At 40.9% G+C, this 18,259-nt stretch overlaps 2 protein-coding genes across 5 annotated transcripts in view; both read right to left on the reverse strand.

Annotated features, from left to right (window-relative positions):
* ankib1b (ankyrin repeat and IBR domain containing 1b) overlaps positions 1 to 3,702 on the reverse strand; it is a 32,406-nt gene extending 28,704 nt beyond the window's left edge. The window contains exons 1-3 of one of the 4 annotated variants that reach the window (XM_086310757.1): positions 3,535 to 3,702; positions 1,295 to 1,580; positions 204 to 504 (exon numbers count right to left, since the gene is read on the reverse strand). In XM_086310757.1, the coding sequence (XP_086166883.1) occupies positions 204 to 504; positions 1,295 to 1,482 (489 nt within the window). In that variant the 5' untranslated portion in view covers positions 1,483 to 1,580; positions 3,535 to 3,702. The other 3 variants (XM_086310759.1, XM_086310760.1, XM_086310758.1) reach the window with 3 other exon arrangements.
* Positions 3,703 to 4,137: 435 nt separating this feature from the next.
* Positions 4,138 to 9,872, reverse strand: LOC147318689 (eomesodermin-like). Its single transcript, XM_086310762.1, has 7 exons — positions 9,621 to 9,872; positions 7,707 to 8,368; positions 7,385 to 7,539; positions 6,876 to 6,997; positions 6,207 to 6,365; positions 5,793 to 5,854; positions 4,138 to 5,637 (listed from the first exon to the last, which is right to left on the reverse strand). The coding sequence occupies exons 2-7, from the start codon at positions 8,234 to 8,236 to the stop codon at positions 4,854 to 4,856; spliced, it is 1,812 nt and encodes a 603-aa protein (XP_086166888.1). The 5' UTR covers positions 8,237 to 8,368; positions 9,621 to 9,872; the 3' UTR covers positions 4,138 to 4,853.
* Positions 9,873 to 18,259: the final 8,387 nt, after the last annotated feature.

Here is an 18,259-nt window from a genome sequence, read left to right on the forward strand (position 1 = left end):
TGAATGATGTGTGTGAGCATCAGAGTTACTCTGGTCTCATTTATTATCCTTCCCCTCATATACTCTCTGCCCTTGTCTTAGTGAAACTGGTCAGTTTACAGCTACAGAGGCTTTGATCATAACCCCCCAAAAATTTCACACTTAAGAAAATTTTACACTAGCCCAGAGAAAATATCTGCAATATCTTTTTATTATAATCTCACCTCAACACAAGTCTTCATGCCTGAGGCAGCAGCATAGTGTAGGCAAGTGTTTTTCTTGTTGTCAGTGGCATTGACATCAGCCCTTTCATACTCTCCATGATCCAGCTTAGCTCCTGTCCATGCTAGCACGATCTGAAGGCATTCCCCTCGTCGCTGTTCGTCTTCGTATGGCCTTGAGATGCGGGGATGCAAAGCTCCCTCTGAAGTCAGGATCTGAGGCCCCATGCAGAGAAGGTGCAGAGATGTCTCATTGTGCACGTTGCGCTTGTTAGGATTGCCATCTTTGCTTAGGAGAAAAGACCTAAAAGAGAATAACAACATGACAAGATGGTTAAATTGTAATGCGTTGTCTTTTGTGGGATACTGTCAACAGACTGCAAATTCTTATGACATCAGTGCTGATTCAGAACGTAAACATGATTTTTTTTTAAGATAAAAAAACACGAGTTATGCATAGTGCATGTAGCTTTTTGTGTAACTGAATATTTTACAGCATTTTAACTGCACAATATTCTAAAAAAGGAGAGCTGTATACTGCAACGCAGGTCAATTCCTTCCCAAAATAGTTTAGATTTCAACATTTCATTGCTTTTGTGAAAACCATAAACTAGAATTATAGCTATACAACCAGTTATATGACTTAAACTACTGTTCTTGTTTTTTTAAGAGTAAGGCCAGAGTGGGATAAAAACAAGCACAGTCTGCACTGTTAGCTTGTCAGATAGGAAGCTCTTGGAACGTCATTCTATTCCAGCTCAGCATGTTGCATTCCTGAGAGCTGCTAACAGATGGCTATGTAGAGACACAGATGGGACAGAGACATATAGAGAAAAAAAAAAACATGAAAAAAGAAAAACTGAATTTTAAAATACAGCAAAAGTGAAAAGATGGAATAAGCTGCCATTGAGTGATAAAAAAAGAGAAGAAGTCAGGTTAAGGGTTACTAGACATAAAGCTTGAGAACCATCTATGACCCAATCATTATCAGGCCCTGTCAGAATAACAATTTTTCCTCACTGACAACACTCAAAAATATGAAGTATACATTCTGTCTGCTTGCGTATTTGTTTTTATTTGGGCCATATCCTAACCTGAGTAGGCGTGTCATGGCGTGCCGGGCAGCATAGTGCAGTGGAGTGTTGTGCTGATAGGACTCTCCATATGTAGAGTTGGGATCTAGAGCCTCCTTGAACTGTGGGTTGCTCTCATACAGTTGGCAAGCCAGCAGTTCATCTCCATTGATGAGAGCCTTACGGAACTTGGTCGCTGTGTTCCCCATTTCGTCCCCTACCGTGGGTCCAAAGGTCTGACTGGGACAGCAGCCTCTTAAGTCGTCTTCCACCTGTTCAAGTCCAATAAGCCAGCATACTGCATGTCCTAATAAAAAGACAAAAAATTGGGAGTAAAACGTCTTTATGCCTGAGCCCAACAAGGCTCTTCAAGCGAGAAAATGGTCAAGAGGTTTGTCGGTCATACAAGTTTCCACATCATCCCAATAAATCAAAAATATTTTCACCAGTTTCAGGAAAAGCAACTTTGCCTCGTTTTGTACAGCTGACTTCCACTCCCTCTGGTCACAAAACAAGAATTCAGTCTTCAAGGGTGCTCGGGCCGCTCTGCCACAAGCTCCTGCGTCAGCATCACCACTGCACTGTAAACCAGCTCCCTGTTTCTCTTTTTATTTTTTTGAATTTATTTATATATTTTTTTTGAATACCTAAACATAGTGAGGACAAAGCCCACACAGAGATGGACAAGGCTTCCTCTGGCATCACCAGGAGTTTCCGCTTCACTGTGCCAAAGCTACTCATCCCACTGAGGCCAGGGCTCATTATGAAGCAAGATATCCTCAACTGAAGAATAGCACACAGCAAGTCCGCTTTCCGCTTCCACCAGGGCACCATATGGTCACGACCGTCAGGGCAATGTGATACCTTTATGTATTTTTAGTAAGCGGCAGCAGACCGAACACAGGACACAGCATAATTTGTTTTTATAATAACACGCATTCAATTTCCCAATAACAAAATTCTCACTGGTGGAGACAAGTTATGTGTGCAATGGAAGGAATGAATACTCACCGAAAATCCCCATCTCCCATTAATACCAAGCATTCCATAGGTTAGTAAGTAACTGAAGACAGCTAACTATTTGCGCTGTTATATAAACAGAGTCAAGACCGTGGACAGGTCTGACACACTGTTCTAATCAGTCAATCTTTAAACTAAGTAAGGAAGATAAGAGTGAGACCTTTGGTAGTCTTCTGGGAAAGTGTGTTATTAACTGTAACAAAACGAATACCAAAGTTATGACGTGGTTATCTATTCATCAATTAGAATAGCAATATGGCACAGACGTGTTTTCACTCTTTAGTAAGATTGGTAGAATGGAGGCAGGTGGAAAATAAACAAGTATTACATATATGAATGATTTATCATTTATTCAGTTGGTAAATACTGTCTACATTTACGTGTGCTAATATCGACCATTTTAACATGTGAAATCATCCCCTGCGATCATTGTCGTACATTTAAATAACGCTATCCATCATGTAAACAGACCAGCCAGTGGAAGTGAACACCACCTTAGATCAGGCGTGTGCCATGTGATTACCCCAGTGGCCAGACACCATCACAAAGCAAGACAAACAGTATACCACCTTGGCATACAAAAAAAGCAAGAAAGAAAAACACCTGATCTTTGAACAGTTATATAATCTCATAGTTTGTAACACATATTACTCAACGAGCTTGCTCTCTAAATGAATAACTACAGCATTAACCTATCTTACAACAGTCAACGACACTCCCCCGTTACAGCTTCAACCAACCACATCTAACTAAAGCTCACAGCAACAGCTAGCGTTAACATGAGAAAAATAAAAACGTTATTCCACGTAGCCGCCACTTGTCACTAAACTACTTCATGCAGGCCTGTATCCACGTCGTGCGGTGTTTACCATTTTCGCTAGCAGAAAATCGACGACAGCGTGTCATGTTGTGTTAATGAACAGACCCCGATAACGCTTTGTTCCACTGCTGGTTAAAAATAAAACCAATCTGCCGACAACCAACCTTAGAAAACGTTAGCTGCAAACCATTCCTTTTGTCGATAATGCCACTGGTACTGACAAAACACTCTGCTGCTTTGCTAGCTATATAATATTCAAAAACAAAAAACCTCATGACGCTAGCATCTGCGTTGACCAACGTCAGTGTACACGCTAGAGGCTGGCTGAGCTAGCGTGCTAATCTCGATGCTAGCCAACTTGACGGTAGCAAGTACAGTTGAAAAACTCCGTAAACAATGAATAACAAGTATTTCGACTTACACTGATTGTACATCTTGCTGTTGTACACCTGGCCTTGTGAGTGAATTGTCAGTCGCAAAGGGTAAAGCAAAGAGTTTTCTCGTTATGTGGGGCAAACCTGTATAAACAATGTGAGCTATGCGCTGTGCTGTTGCCCCAGTCAACTCTCCGTTGACTCTGGTGGCTCCTGCTGGATACTAGTCGGGTTGCCAGGTTTCAAAACAACCCCCTAAAACAGGCGAGAAAGACGTGGCCGGCTTATTTTTCAAAGCCTAAGCTTTGCTTTAACATTAATTTCAACCAAGTGCATGTTTTTTTTTTAGTTTAGTTTGTTTTTGTTTTTTTTACCCTTAGAAACTACAGCTATTTACACCTTCATAAAGCCGGGCATCATATCTGAAGCGGAAATAGGTAAGATAAGTACGGCGTACGCGCTTACACTAACGGAAAAATACCTGAAATCTTTCTAAAACGGGTAAATCTATAAACACTTCTGCTTTAGGCTTCTCTGGAGTGAACATGGGATGGAGTAGACGTTCAACTCAACAGGCTAATCATTTGTAATAGCCGCCATTACAGAAAAAGACCACTAGAGTGCGCCAAAGTCCACAGAAAAATCACACTGCTGAGTGGCGCCGTTCTTCATTTTTCATCTCCTACACACGCCTCGTGAGTAATTGCAGAAAGTATTTCTCAGTTGCATTCACAACCTACACCAAACAAATACTAAATGCACAGTACACTGTATTTAAGCAGAGGCTTAGCAGTCTCCACTCACTTGAAATAACCACATCGAAACTCAACATAACATGTGTGCCTTTTATTATCAAATAGTTGAACTTTGCATTTAAGGTATATACAGCATATTGTTCTCATATATTTAAGAATGCACACATTTCATATGAACAGGCCTTCAATATATAATCTGTAAACACATAGCTTAATCTCAGTGTAAGGGTAGATACATAAATGTATGCAACAATGAAATGTAACACACTTTAAAAAACAAAAAAAAAAAAAAAAAAAAAACAGGGCACCTTAAACGAATGCTTTGGCACTTTGTAAATTTCAGTTCAATAAAAGGGGAGTTAAAAATATATATATATGGTTTGGGAACAAACAAAAAGCCTTAAGACGGAGACGCTCATCGTACCACGTGCATTTCTTGTAATGCCATAATTTTTCTTCATCATTTTCTGTCTTGCCACAAAAGAAACAAAAAGACATTTATCACTGCCAACACAAAATAAGGGTCTTCATATAACAAAAACAACAACAACAAAAAAAATGCTAAAACAATATTTCTCATTCATGGTAGCAGATGAAGACCAAACAAACGTTTAAGGGTTTGTGTAAAATGGATAGTAAGCTGCCATGCTTTTGGATGGGGGGGCTTCCTTGCTGTAGCCATTGTTGGTGGGAACAGAGACCAAGTCCTCACACTTGGTGTTGCTGGAGGAGTCCTCCGTGCTTGGACCATTGAGAGACACACGCCTTCTTTTGCAGCCCAGAGAATAGGAATTGGTCTTGTCTAAGGAAAGAGCTGATGGTTGTGGGTCTGTCCAGGAGCTGATCAGGGCTCCGCTACCATTCACCTCCTCTTCCATCTGTGCTTTAACCTTTTCTGAGTCTTCTGGGAAACTGGCAGTGGGGCTGGGTCTGGGGGACCAAGGCAGACTGGATGTGACTTTTCTTTGGTATGCTGCTCTAGACCCCCACCCTGCAGACATTGTAGTAAATGGGGAGTCTGGGTAGTAGCTAAGAGCGTGAGAAGTAGGCATGGGCAGTGATTTGATACCATAAGGAAGCAGGGAACTTGAATATTCTCCCTCATAGGGTGTCAGATCTAGCTTGTTGGTGGTGCCACTGCTACTTCCCCCTTGCTGCACTGAGGTGACAAACCACCTCTGCGAAGCTGCGTCTTCTGACTGAGGCGAGAGGAGGCTGTTAGTCTGCGGTACAGCTCTCTCACTGTTGTAGAAGCGATTCTGAGGAAGGTTGTTGACAAACTGATCCTGGAAGAGGGGCTGCATCGCGTAGCGGGTGCCAGGGACAATCTGGTGGGCACGGGGAGAGTCCGTAGGAGACGGTGTAAGGCGGTCATTCTCTGGAGCTGTGTACATCCTAAAAATTAAATAAATAAATGTACTTATAAGACATGAGGTCAAGACAGTTCAATGTGAAAGTTCTTTCACAATTAGTTGGTGTAGCCACAGTATGATGTATTTGTTTGCTTTGAAAGAGATGCACAGCAATGTAAGCGCATAGAAAATACTCACGAATCATAATTGTCTCTGAATCCTTTGGCAAAAGGGTTGTGATCAATTTTCAGCTGCGTGATCTAAAACAAGGCACAGCCGAAGGTTAAGCTGCATTTTAGATTTGGAAAAGCAAAGAATAAAGGAGCATCATGCTTGTGTAGCTATAGACCTCATGTTTAGCTTGCTTTGGAAAACTGTGGCTGATTAAAGTTAGAAATGGCTTCCCATGCCAACTGAACAAGTTTTAATAAATGGGAATTCTAAACTGATTAAAAAGCTATAATATGCAGTATGTAAATAATTAAATATAATGCATGCATACGGCTCTGAGGACCTATTAATGGGAGCTTATATCTAAAATAAAAAAAAAAAAAAAAAACAAAAACAAAAAACAACAACCACCAAGGGAGGCCGGAGTTTTTCCACACTTACATCCGTGTTCTGGTAGGCAGTCACTGCTATAAACTGAGTCTCTGGAAAAGTAAAGCACTGGGTCTTAAGGTCACTGTTAAGGTCTTCCACTCCATCCTCTGTCACCTCCACAATGTGCAGCCTTGGCTGGTACTTATGCAGGGATTGCAGAACAATCATCTATTGCGTAAAAAAAAATAAATAATAATGCTAATTTTGAAAAAAAAATTAAAGCACTCTATAATTTCCAACGTCACCGCTATTCACAAAAAAAATTCTAATCTATAAAAGCTTCAGTGAATAACTTTGTGTCCTGCAATTATATGACTTAAGCATTATTTTTGCACTACTGTAGTTTAATTTCATCACATCATCTTTGCATAGACACAAAAATATCTAAACTAATTTCCTTCCTAGCACAAATTAAAAAAATAAAACAAACAATATAGTTAGCTCTTCAAGTCTGAATTAGTCCGAATACAAAACGCTTTCATTGTGCCACATTAATTATCAAGGTGCCAATAAACAAAATATAGTAAAAGTACATCACTACAGTTTATATTAAACAGACTAATCTATATTGAAAACAACAACTGAATGAAGGTTTGGTGTAATGGAAAATGTTTTGCCATTTGCAACCTATTTTGAGGGTTACAGGCCTTTAGTTATTTTCAGCTTTGAGTTTAGTACCTGTGAAGTATTGTGGCTCGTCCCTTTGTTGTTTGTGAGTTTCAGTTTACTGAAGGAGATTTCTTGTCTCATCCAGTGAGCCCCTGTGTTTGGGGACTCCGGGTGGATATAGATTTTGTTCCCTTAAATAAAGAGAAATACATTTTCCAATATTTAAACTCAAGATTTCCAAAACAAATTACACAAAATTCTACTGAAAACATGGGACTTTCCATTAGGAAAAGCTGGGGAACCCATTTTTTGCTCCATGGCCTAGTTGAGAAGTTAGGCTTAGGCTATAAAATAAGCGAATTTCTTTTTCTTTGTTTGTCTTTTTTTGTTGTTGTTTGTTTTTAAACAGAAAAAAAAAGTCTTTTGGGGGATGAAATTGTCTTAAATCCGGGTGAATTTTGCTTTTAAATCGCAGGGGAAATGTTGAATTCAACTCAGTTTAAAATATATTTCTTTAAAAAAAAAAAAAAAGAAAAAAAGAAAGAAAGAAAATAGGCACTATGTACCCTTTTCGGTACCTTGGCTGCTGTTGTCCGCTTTCCCACAGGTGACCCACTTTCCCCCCTGAAATCTCCAGTGGTTTGGATCCGCAAGCACCACTTCCACAAACACGTTATAATGCGCTGTCACACTGAGACCAGCTATGTTAAAGCTGAGGAAAGGGAACATCCGTCTGCAAAAAACAGAGAGGGAGGATTCAAAGAAACAGAACATTAAAATAAATATTTTGCTAATAAAGAAGAAGAAGAAAAAGAACATAAGAGAAAGTGACAGACAGTTAAAGGAAATTAAAGGGAAAAGCTTCGGCTCTAACTTTGCACACTTTTCCTGCCATCTCACCTGCCCTGCTTGGTGATGATCATCTCTGTCTGGTGTCGGTGGAACTTGAGCCATAGAGGTCGGTTGCAGAGATAAACCTGGGACCTCACCCCCGGGCCGGTGGTGGCGGGGGGTAGAGCCATGTTACCGAGAGCGGAGCCCGAGCTGGTGTATGGAGGGTAGATGCAGCCGGGACTCTGTCCGAGCTGGTAAGTGGGACTAATGTGACTGCGCCCGGGGGCTGAGGAAGGGAATCCGGCCGGTTGCAACACGGAGCCCAGGTGCAGTGATGAGGGATACCTTCCAGCACTGGACGGGGTGTAAACCGCCCCGCTGGGGGTGTAGGGGATAAAAGAGCAATGACTGGCTGCTTCGGGACTTTGCTTAGAAATAGCGGATGGGATATAGTACCGGTCAGCACTCATCCCGTGCTCCGTGTACCTGTTGCTAACAACCGGATCATCCCCCTCCACAGCCGGAGACTTGCGCCTCTCATCTGCCGTGTCTTTGGAAGAAGAATATGAACTGCTCTCCCCTTCACTCCCGAGCATCTTTGCTTTTCTCTTGGTTTGGGCTCAGCTGATGTTGCTCTCTATCAGGGATGTCACCTTCCCTTCTTTTCCTTTCAGGTGTCTGCTCCTAAAAACAGGCTCCCCTGCAAACATCCACTGGATTCTGAATGACTGAGACAGACAGAAGCAAACAGTGGTTACAAAAAGACCTGAAGTTGTCCCTAATACACATCTCAAGCTGTCAAGTCGCATACACAGTGAGACGGTTGCAGGAAATGACCTCCATATCACCGGAGATATTTGTGGGCGTACCAGGGTGTGGTTGTGAAGTATGTGAAGTCAGTCTTAAAGTGCTGGATTTCAGTTGTCGTGGTCTCCCCAAAAATAGTAACTTTACTGAAAACAAGGCTCTTTTTTGTTGCCATTTCCCCCCTCTTACTTTTTCCTCCGCTGTTTTAAAAACACGATTAGCTAATCAATTAGCCCTAAATGCGTTCCAGTGCGGCTCATATACTACACGTTTTATTAGATTTTATTTGCTCTTTGATGATATACTGTATTCACAAGTTCAATAGTTCGCCTATAATAATTAAAAGAAAATGATATAAGTGCAACTGAGTAGCTCAGGATTTACAGTTATTGGAAATACTGGAGCGATATTAACAAGCTCGCTGGGACTCGCTTCGAGGTAAGAGCCAATTTCTTGTAAATCATATGACAAACGTGAAGCAATGCACAGATTTACGGGGGTAGACGTGAAACTCGCCCGCGAGTTTTGAAAGTCGTAGCGTTTTCAGTATCAAAACTAAATAAAATTGCAGATTTGTCCGACCTAAATATATTCCGATGGAAACGAATATTTATTCAATTTAATCCTGTCCAACAAAAACAAATAATTTGAACAAAAATGTATGCATGTTTATTTTATTGTTTTTAATGTAGGCCTACTTCTCAGAGGAGTAATAACACTAATAATAGCAGTTAAATCGTGAAGATTCATTTTACGTGTAAATAAATAATACTATCAGTATTCAGAGGTAATGGATTTGCATGCATTCAGTTCGAATGAGGTTGTGTCCCAACGGGATGGCCGACGTGAAAAAGAAAAATAGCCAATTATTTTTCCGTTTGAAGAAACCTGTGATGCTTCTTGGATCAGACAGTCGGATGTGAGAAACCAAAAGAACCGGAATTAAACGATATTAATACAGAGGTGGGTGGGAGAAGAAATGCAAATAAACCAGACACTAGAAACTTATTTACTGTGGGTTAATTCGTTGCAGGCTGAATAAATAAGTTGTTTGTTGCATTTATTGCACATTTAAATGTAAAATAAAGCTTTATCATCATAATAAATAATAATAAATTCTGCAAATGTATTAGTTGCATTTGAAAATATATATAATTGTATTTGCAAACTTACCAAGCCTCCAGGGTCCTCCGGTGTTTCTAATTAAAAAGCTTCAAGACAAGAAAGTATTAAAAACTTAAGACAAAATCAGCACAGATAACCGGTGAAGCTGTAAACAGCAAACGGCATCATGCTGCGTTTGTGTCCGGAAAAATAATAATAAGGCAGCAGAGTTTATAATAAAACCGGAGCCATGCGGAGGCGGACTGATCGGAGCGCAGAGACGCAGTCCCGCTTTCACCGCTGCTCTCCTTGTGGCCATGACGCGCAGACAGCAGCCTCTTTTATCAGATCTCCCTCCGATCACCAGGGGAGGGGCAGGGGATCCTCAGCATCACAGCCAAGGTGTGTAAAAGCGAAGCTGCTTCCAAATCCAGCCGTGAATTGCTCCCATCTTCTAATCTTAAACAAAGACATCAGCAGAATAAAATAACAGGGCAAAGTCAGTTGTGCTGGGCTTATGGCAACCTGAGTGTGTTAGACAGTCATATAGGTAATAAGGTGACTGATTGTGAAAGTTGTTGTCTATGAAGAAAAGAGATGAGGGATTTGGAGTCTTTGTCAACATACCACACTGAAGTTTTAGATGAGAGATACATGAAATTAGCAACACCCAAGAAAAGTGAGTAAAAGTAAACTCAGGAAACCGGGCAGTCCACGTTTTAACCAGCAGTGGTATATGAAACATGTCAGAGTATAAAGAAGCTGTTTACCACTATGAACATGATAAATTTTTTTGTTTTGGTTTGGGGGTTTTTTCTCCTGGATAACAGCATGTATGAAAAGCACTTCTGCAGAGGTTACAGATACTCTATTTGCTCAGCGCTAATGTGCTAATGAGGATGGAGAGTGAGGAGCCCCACCTATAAGAGCAACCAAGTGAAGAGGGTCATATTGCTGCTTTGAGATTTAGTCATAACTGAGCTAAATAAATATATGAGATAGAAAGACATTCATGTCTTTCAACCTAAGTGACGCTGGAGCCAAAGGTAATTTTATTCCACATATCTGCAGAAGGAGACGTTTACCGTGGAATTCACATACAAATCTACCTCTTGACTGTCTCCTTTGTAAAAGTAAAAGGCCATAAAACTCAGAGGAGGCTCGTGTAAGATTGTTTCCTCTCTTTGACTTTTTTTTTTTTGTCTTTCCACTTTTAAGTTCAAAGGAAAAAATCCAATCCAGACCTTGACTCATGCTGAGTTACCCTTTCAATGGCACACCTTTTCAACATCTTAAATGCCCACTCGTTTCTCCTCAGTAGACAACACTTGGTTGGAAGTTAACATGACAAAGACAAAGTGAGAGGATTAGTGAAGCGGCTGAACTCACCACACATCAAACAGGACAAATGAAAACTATCTTAACTGCAAACAGTGGAATACGCTTCTGTTGTTTGTGCTGATAAACGGATTGATTTGTTTTGATTGTTTCACGGAACCGATGAATATGGAGGTAGAATTCACAGTTTTTTTGGTCTTGGGTTTCTGTGGCGCTAAACTTCCTCTGAACTTAAAGTATTTCCACCCGGCTAACTGTTTCCATCTTCACCAGCCATACAACAGGCTTGATTGAACTTATTTTTTTATAATTGTTAGTATATATTACTCCCCAAATAGATCATTTTCTAAGGTATTTTTTAAAAAGGCCACTCTCTTTGTAGTGCCGCTTTGTAGTGATTTAAAATTAAAAGAAAACTTAATTGAACTTTCTTCCCATTTACTTTCTCTTTCTCAATTTAGCATACTATCAATCTGACACAGCAACACATGTGATCACCTGTTTTGATGGTAAAATCTATGAGTCACAAGTGAGAAAGCAGATTCTCGAAAAGTTTCTAAATATACTTCTATTTTTCCCAGGAGTGCAGGGACTTGCACATTGACGTGTGAGGAACAGTAAAAGAAGAGAGAGAAAAAGGCATTACCTGCCTTTAAAATCTTCTCCTTCTGGCAAGAAAAATGTGCCTCTATGTATTTTATATAGTTGGATGTTTAACCTTATGGAGGGCGATGTGTATGTGCAGTGTTTGATACTCAGAGGGTGTTTTCACACTCATGCGCTGAAGGAGGAATGCATGTCAGCATTCAGATTAACCATCAGTTCAACATAATGCATTTTAAAAAAAATCTAATAATTAAAAATGCGGTTTTGTGGCATCATGAATTTCGAGCCAGTGAGCATAAAGTGAAATTCTGAATATTTTAAAGAACTGTTAAAATACTGACTAAAAATGTTGTTCAAAGTAGATTACTTGTGTATTTTTAATCAAATGAGTTTATCTCATTGCAAAAACATACTTCAATGATTTTATTACACCATGCAGCTACCTTATTGTTATGTGTCACTGGGCCGATCGTCTGTGGAATAGCCTCACTCTCTGTCACGCTCAGTGAACACCTTCCCCTAGCTGTGCCTCCTGTTTGACACGTCTAAAGGGCTGTTTCTGACATCTTGCCATTCTGCTGGTTCCCCCTCCCTGCAGCGCTCGTGCATGCGGGAGGAAAAAAGCTGGTGACCTGGCCATTGCTGCCTTGCCCTAGGCCACTGCCACCCTGCTGGCAGCAGAACGTCTGCTGGTCTGAGGCCATGCCAGGAACCCTGCCCACCATGGCTTGTGATGTCACGACAGATTCTGTCTCAGACAAAAGCTCTGATTGGCTGAGAGGGTTTGTATTTCTCACTTTCTGGGAACTGCCCTCTCGGCACTTCACAGACATAGAAATCAAATTAATTATCACTTTAATTGAATGTAATCTCAGCTTTCTGTCCTCTATAGCTGATCAGCTGCATTCCCAGATCATACAGGAAACCAGAAATATGTTCTCCGCGCACATATGGGATGTAATTTGCATATTGGATGGGGAGTTAGTACTGCATGAAAAGTTTTTTTTCACCAGATCCAAAGTAAACTTTTACATACATATCTAAATCCATCTGTAACAAAAATATTTATATATCTTAACAGTAGATATTGCAGACACAGCTATACTGAGCACAATGATGACTAGATAGATGGCTGATGTAGCTATTTCCTAGAGGATAGTCCTCTCTAATACAGTCACCAGTAAGGATTGTTATAGCAGGGTTTAATTGGGCATCTAGCTACACGTTTCCTCTTTCCTCCCCTTTGCTTACATTTATGGTTTGGTCCTACATCCTGTTAAGAGCAGCAGCAGGAGTGGACCATCACATTTGGTGCTCAGCGTGGGGGCAGTTGGGGGAACTGTCATGTTCCAGCTATCCCACGGAGATGCACTTCTGCCTCTCTGTGAAGATTTGGTGGGTTCTCATTTGCATTTGCTAATGAGATCCCGTTTGCATGACTTTATACTGGGAGGCTATCTCTCTGAATATCTCTTTACAAATACAGGAGGTGGATGAAGTCCTGTTTATTTAACCTTTATTTACCAATTAGTCCCATTGGGAAGTCTTTTTTGGGGGGCAAAACACCGGCATGGTAAAGTAGTGGAGACAAATTATTTGACAAATCACACCATCTTAATATGTGAGTGGACGTGCTTTTACTTTTGGTTTCTAAAAGCGGGTGTTTCTCAGGAACCATGTTGTAATCTATCACCTTCACTTTGAGTCAGTGAAGTAACGGTTGTAACAGCTTCACGGTGATACTATTAATGCTTTTGTGCTGTCTGTCAACAAAGGTTATGTCTCCATGAACATGTAGTGCTAAGCTATCCTAGTCTGCGAAATGTGTCCAAACCAAAAGTTAAACACCTGTTATTTCTTGACTTTTATCGCTGGCATTTACAACAGCAGAGAATAAGAGGGCTCCGAGTCTCTGCCCTTGCCAGTCCGCCCCATTCACAACTTCCCACGCGTGCTTCATCTTCCCAGAAGCTTTCCTCAGCCAAGACCCATGACTTCCAAAATCACCTATCTGATGGGACGTTCTTAAAGTCGCAGGCCAAAAGCAATTAAGCCCTGTTTAGAGTGCAACGTTATTATCACCCAATCTGTACTGTTAAGAATTTCTGCCCACCAATCTGCCAGTGTCAGCAGCCCCAAAAGATAAGCACATTTGGTCCTGGGTCACAATCGAGAGCTGAATCCTCAGAGGCTGATGCATTTAAGATCATAAGCAAAAGTAACAAGGGAAATTAAAATGGCCTCAAAGAAGCCTTTACTGATGAGTGCACTCTTTGTTTCGTTTTTGAGGGAAAGTGGTTAGAATGACTAAGTCTTTACCGCACATATTAAAGCGACAACTGTTCTTGCTGCTTGGGTGCTGCTGAACGAAAGATTGCACACTAACCACTTAAAGGTAGCGGATCTCTCATCTGTGTCATTAAGACAACGATAGGTCGAACTGAGCGTAGCAGCGCTGCAGGAAAAGATTGGGTTTAACGATCAGCTGTTATGTACAAATTCTCTCATCAAACTCAATCTGTACACAGAGTGCACATCGAGATCTCCATATTTATCGACATAATAACAGTTAAAATAAATAAATAAATAAAAACCTCTGTATTTTTTAGAAAAGTGGCCCTCTCCAGCGAGGTGGAAAGAATATTTTCTGCATTAAGTCCCCTCTCATAACAGACAAACAGGACCCAGAGCGTGTTTTTTCCTCATATGGGGAATCTGCTGACTGTGGTATCACATTATGATTAACAATTTAACTATGATCCCCGTCTTTCCCATTGTTATTCCACAGATGACTGGGAGTAAGGGCGAAATGCCAGCGACGGCACGCAGGCTTCATTAGATTCATTGATTGATTTATTGTTTTCCATGGTTGTAATCACTTCCCCCAAGGTAATTTGTGAGCTCTTTATGGTTCAGAGGTATAATCCTGAGAGTTAATTAATCGGCTTTGTTTAGAAGTTTGGAAGTAGAAATGAACCTCGGAATTGGTAACAGCTAGGAACAAAACTGCATGTGTGACTTAGAATTCCTTGTTTACCACCACAAAGGATCAAAACTAAGAAGGTAATAATTAGATTGGGGGTGATTTGTAGATCTTTTGCATTTACCTTCAGCCCTCTTTATCCGTTTTTTTTTTCAACTTGACAAATCCAAAGTTGGAAATTTGCCATATCTTGGAAATCTCCAGATTTTTAATTAAAACCACTTGTTACGGACTTTAGCACACAATAAAGAATCACTAGCACTAGACAGTTTAATGACAAATCAGTGTAAATTATTCATGAAATTGAAACACAATTCAAAATTGAAAGCACTGAAATTCACAAAATATGTTCAAATATATGCAGAAAGCGGCGTTTGTACAGCATGTTCTTACTTCTAGAGCAATATTCTTCACTTTAATCAGCCTTCTCTGTCCACGGGGGGGGGGGGGGGGGGGGGGGCAGCAAGCATTGCTCCTCTTAGCTGAACAGGAGCATTATAAACCAAGGATCACATAATGGAGTTATGTTCTAAACCAAATTTTTACCACGACCTAAAGTAACACACATTCCTAGCCCCTGTTCAATACAGTGGAAAGGGGCTTACCCCTCTAATATTATCTGGCCTTCGTCAGTCTTAATTGAGGTTTGGGCTTGCTTTAATTGGCTTTTTAATGATTTGTGAATGGGAGCTGCTGTTTATGGGTTAAGTGCATCTTAATCAGAGCTTTAATCCAGTCATTAACAGAGAAACATGAGGTGTCGAGAGCGTCAAGGAGAGGTTGATAATTGAGAGGCTGCTTCCTTGCTCCCCGTGCTGTGTGTGTGTATGTGTGAGTGTGTGCTTACTTCAGCTGTATTTTAGAGGAAAAAGCTTCCCGTTGGTGATGTCAGTAAAATTTTTCACGGCACCATAAAAGACAAACACTTGCTGTACATATTTTGCCACATCCTTATATTTTTGCTCTGATTATTTCAGAAGTAAAAATGATGATGATGAAAAATGATGAAAAACACCGGCTGAAATAAAAATCAGCAAAGAACTTTTCACATTTTCTTTATCTCAGTACATATATTTGTTTCCCCAATGATAATATTCTACGTATCAATACTGAAAGTAAAACTAGATTGGTTTTGTCCGCCCTCCCCTTTCCTCTCTGCTGTTCAGCTGTCACAATTTCTGAGTTTTTCTCACTGTATATTTTAGCACCTACCCCGCATGAGGCCTGTGTGCTTCTAAACCCCCACTCTCGTCCCCTTCTAATGCGTGCACGCACGGCGTGGAAACAACGAGCCTATATTGAATAAACATACTGTTTTTAGATAGGTTCCTAATTTGCATCATCCTTTGCGAAGTGTGTTTTTCACCAATTTTGGTGTAATTTATTACAGACTTACACACACCTTCTGATCCTATAAAAGCACTGTCAATTGCTCCCAAACCTTCAGTGCTAGTCACCCTCTTACAGCAGATCATCGACAAACAAAAATCTCAAAAATAGCCCACTCATACTCTGCTGGTGGCAAAGCAGCTGAGAAAATTAGGCTACCAGAGAGGCAGTGCATTTGGATCTTCTGAGGATTAAGCAAGTTTTAACTGTCACTGACTAACAAGTCAAGTCAAAAGAGTTAAAAGTAAAAAAAAGAAGAAAAAAAGGGTTTCTTTTAAAAATCACAGTAATTTGGACCCGGATCCAAAATCGCCAATACTTCTAAAACCTGGCCCATGTTTTAACCCCTCCTTTTTCCGTACATACTTCTGCTTTATGCAACACCATGTCCGCTTCATTGTGTCACTACTGTGCATATTTGTGTATTAATATAAAGTGCAAAGATGAGGTCCCGATGACGGGACGAATACTGTGGCCCCACTTTCACCACTAATCGAGTCTCCCTGTGAAAGTGTGAAAACATTTAGAGGCCATTAACAGCACAAGATGATACTTCCTCCCAGGTCAGCAGATCAAAGGCAGCTGTCAGCCCCGACAGGCAACGTCTCTCTCTGATGTTGACGACTCACCCTCAAGTATTCATTTCCGTAAGTTTCCAGTCCGTGCATGCATACAAAGATTAAGACTGGATCTGCAGGATACTGAGGAATATTAACTATGGGGCTGATAGCGTGATGACATAATGCTTCTCTTTTTAAGAGTCCAGACGGTGCTTTTGTGCATTTAGAAGTCACAAATGGGATTTTTCTTTTTCTTTTTTACCTCGAGCGTACACACAAACACACTTGCTTGCACGCACGCACACACGCTAGCACACATACATGCTTACTTATGAGATGTTACAAAAACTTCTCTTTCTTCTCTCCATTAAAAAACTATCGATCTTTTGCTTTGGCTTCTCTGCTTGATGTTTTTTTTTCCCCCATCATAATGGAAAGTCTCCCTGGCCATTTCTTCAGCCTATTCTTCATTTGGAGTAATTATAGATGGAGAGGTAAAAGATGTTTTTTTCCTCCCCCCTCTCTTTTCTTTTCTCCTTCTTGCCTATCTTTCTCTCCCCTGCGTGCATTCAAAGGAGCTCTCACCACTGCATTCTTATTAGGGACATGTCTGAAAGGCTCTCCGCAGCATGTGGTGTCCTCTGACCATCCGTTATGGCTGCTTTTTGTTGGCATTAACAAGCCGAGCAGCCAAGGATAGCTTTTCAACAGGTACAAACTTTTCCTTTTAGATAATTAACTGCATTCAGACACTCAGCGCAGTGTAGGCAATGTGGGTGCAGAAGCCCAGAGAGGATCATATTTGAGGGGGAAAAAGGAACAGAGAAAGGAAAGGGAGATAGAGGAAAAAAAAAAAAAAAAAACTTCATCAAAAGACAAGATGTTCTCTTTGGTGTTGTTTAGTGCTAGTGGATTCTATACCAAACTCCTATTCAAATAGTGTGGTCTGCTTTTCTGCTCCCCTCCTCGTCCTCATGTCTGTCCTCTCCGTCTTTTTTATCAAGATGGACCGTGAGATGAGGGAAAACTTTGGTCATTGTAGAATGGTCAAAGGTGTGCTGGCTTAATGAATGGAAGAAACAAGAGAAGAGCTTTCCCTCGTTCCTCTTTGCCTCGCCGCAAAAAGCCACAGGATGCCTCCTGAAGAAGGCCTCCTTCATCCATTGCCGTCTCGTCTCTTGTTAAAAGGGGCATGCGAAGGCAGAGGGGAAAAGTAATTTTCTTTTTCCCGTCTATCCATTCTTTTGGTGAGTTTCTTCTATTTTTTGCTGTGTACTTTTATAAAGCTTATAATTATCTTGGTGAGAGGTCCTCAAGCGAGAACGAATGGGGTCTTTGTACCCTTCTCTCTTCAGCCCTCTCCTGGAAGCCATATTAACATTCGGTCTTCCCCCTTTACAGATGCAGTGAAAAAGCCAGATGTGTCTCCTGTAATGGAAAAGAAAAGGGGGGGAAAAAACTTTCAACAATTTCACTTTACAAATGGACAGGACTGAAGTATCAGCTATCAAATGTTGTATTCACCACATGTGATGTGCTTCACTACAGCACTGTTATGCAAAACAAGGGCCGACGGGTCTTTTTTTCTCCCATCGTCACCTCTTTTGTTTAAAGTGTTTATTAGAAGTATAAGAGAGATGAAGCAGACAGGGCAACAGCGACGCCTTTGCTGACCTGGCGGCAGAGATCGCTGGTTTAGGATGACACTCTGCTCCTTCACCATCCATCTGTAGCCCTTCCTCCGCTCACCTGCCCCTCCCTCAGTCCCTCTAACCTCCATCCCCAACTCTTCTGGCTGATTACTCCTAATGTAATTTTAATTAAAAACTGTG

The sequence above is a fragment of the Aulonocara sp. 'chitande type north' Nkhata Bay genome, linkage group LG11, assembly GCF_057382095.1.
Source record: "Aulonocara sp. 'chitande type north' Nkhata Bay isolate Kocher_YH1m ecotype deep benthic linkage group LG11, A_spYH_male_GT1.1, whole genome shotgun sequence".
NCBI classification, from domain to species: domain Eukaryota; kingdom Metazoa; phylum Chordata; class Actinopteri; order Cichliformes; family Cichlidae; genus Aulonocara; species Aulonocara sp. 'chitande type north' Nkhata Bay.

What these genes read in the sequence shown, in the direction of transcription:
- LOC147318689 (XM_086310762.1), bottom strand. Translation starts at nt 8,236, where the DNA reads ATGCTCGGGAGTGAAGGGGAGAGCAGTTCATATTCTTCTTCCAAAGAC. An exon ending in AGCGGACAACAGCAGCCAAG is followed by an intron (nt 6,998 to 7,384) that starts GTACCGAAAAGG and finishes TCTTTATTTAAG; the next exon opens with GGAACAAAATCTATATCCAC. An exon ending in CTGCCTACCAGAACACGGAT is followed by an intron (nt 5,855 to 6,206) that starts GTAAGTGTGGAA and finishes GCCTTGTTTTAG; the next exon opens with ATCACGCAGCTGAAAATTGA.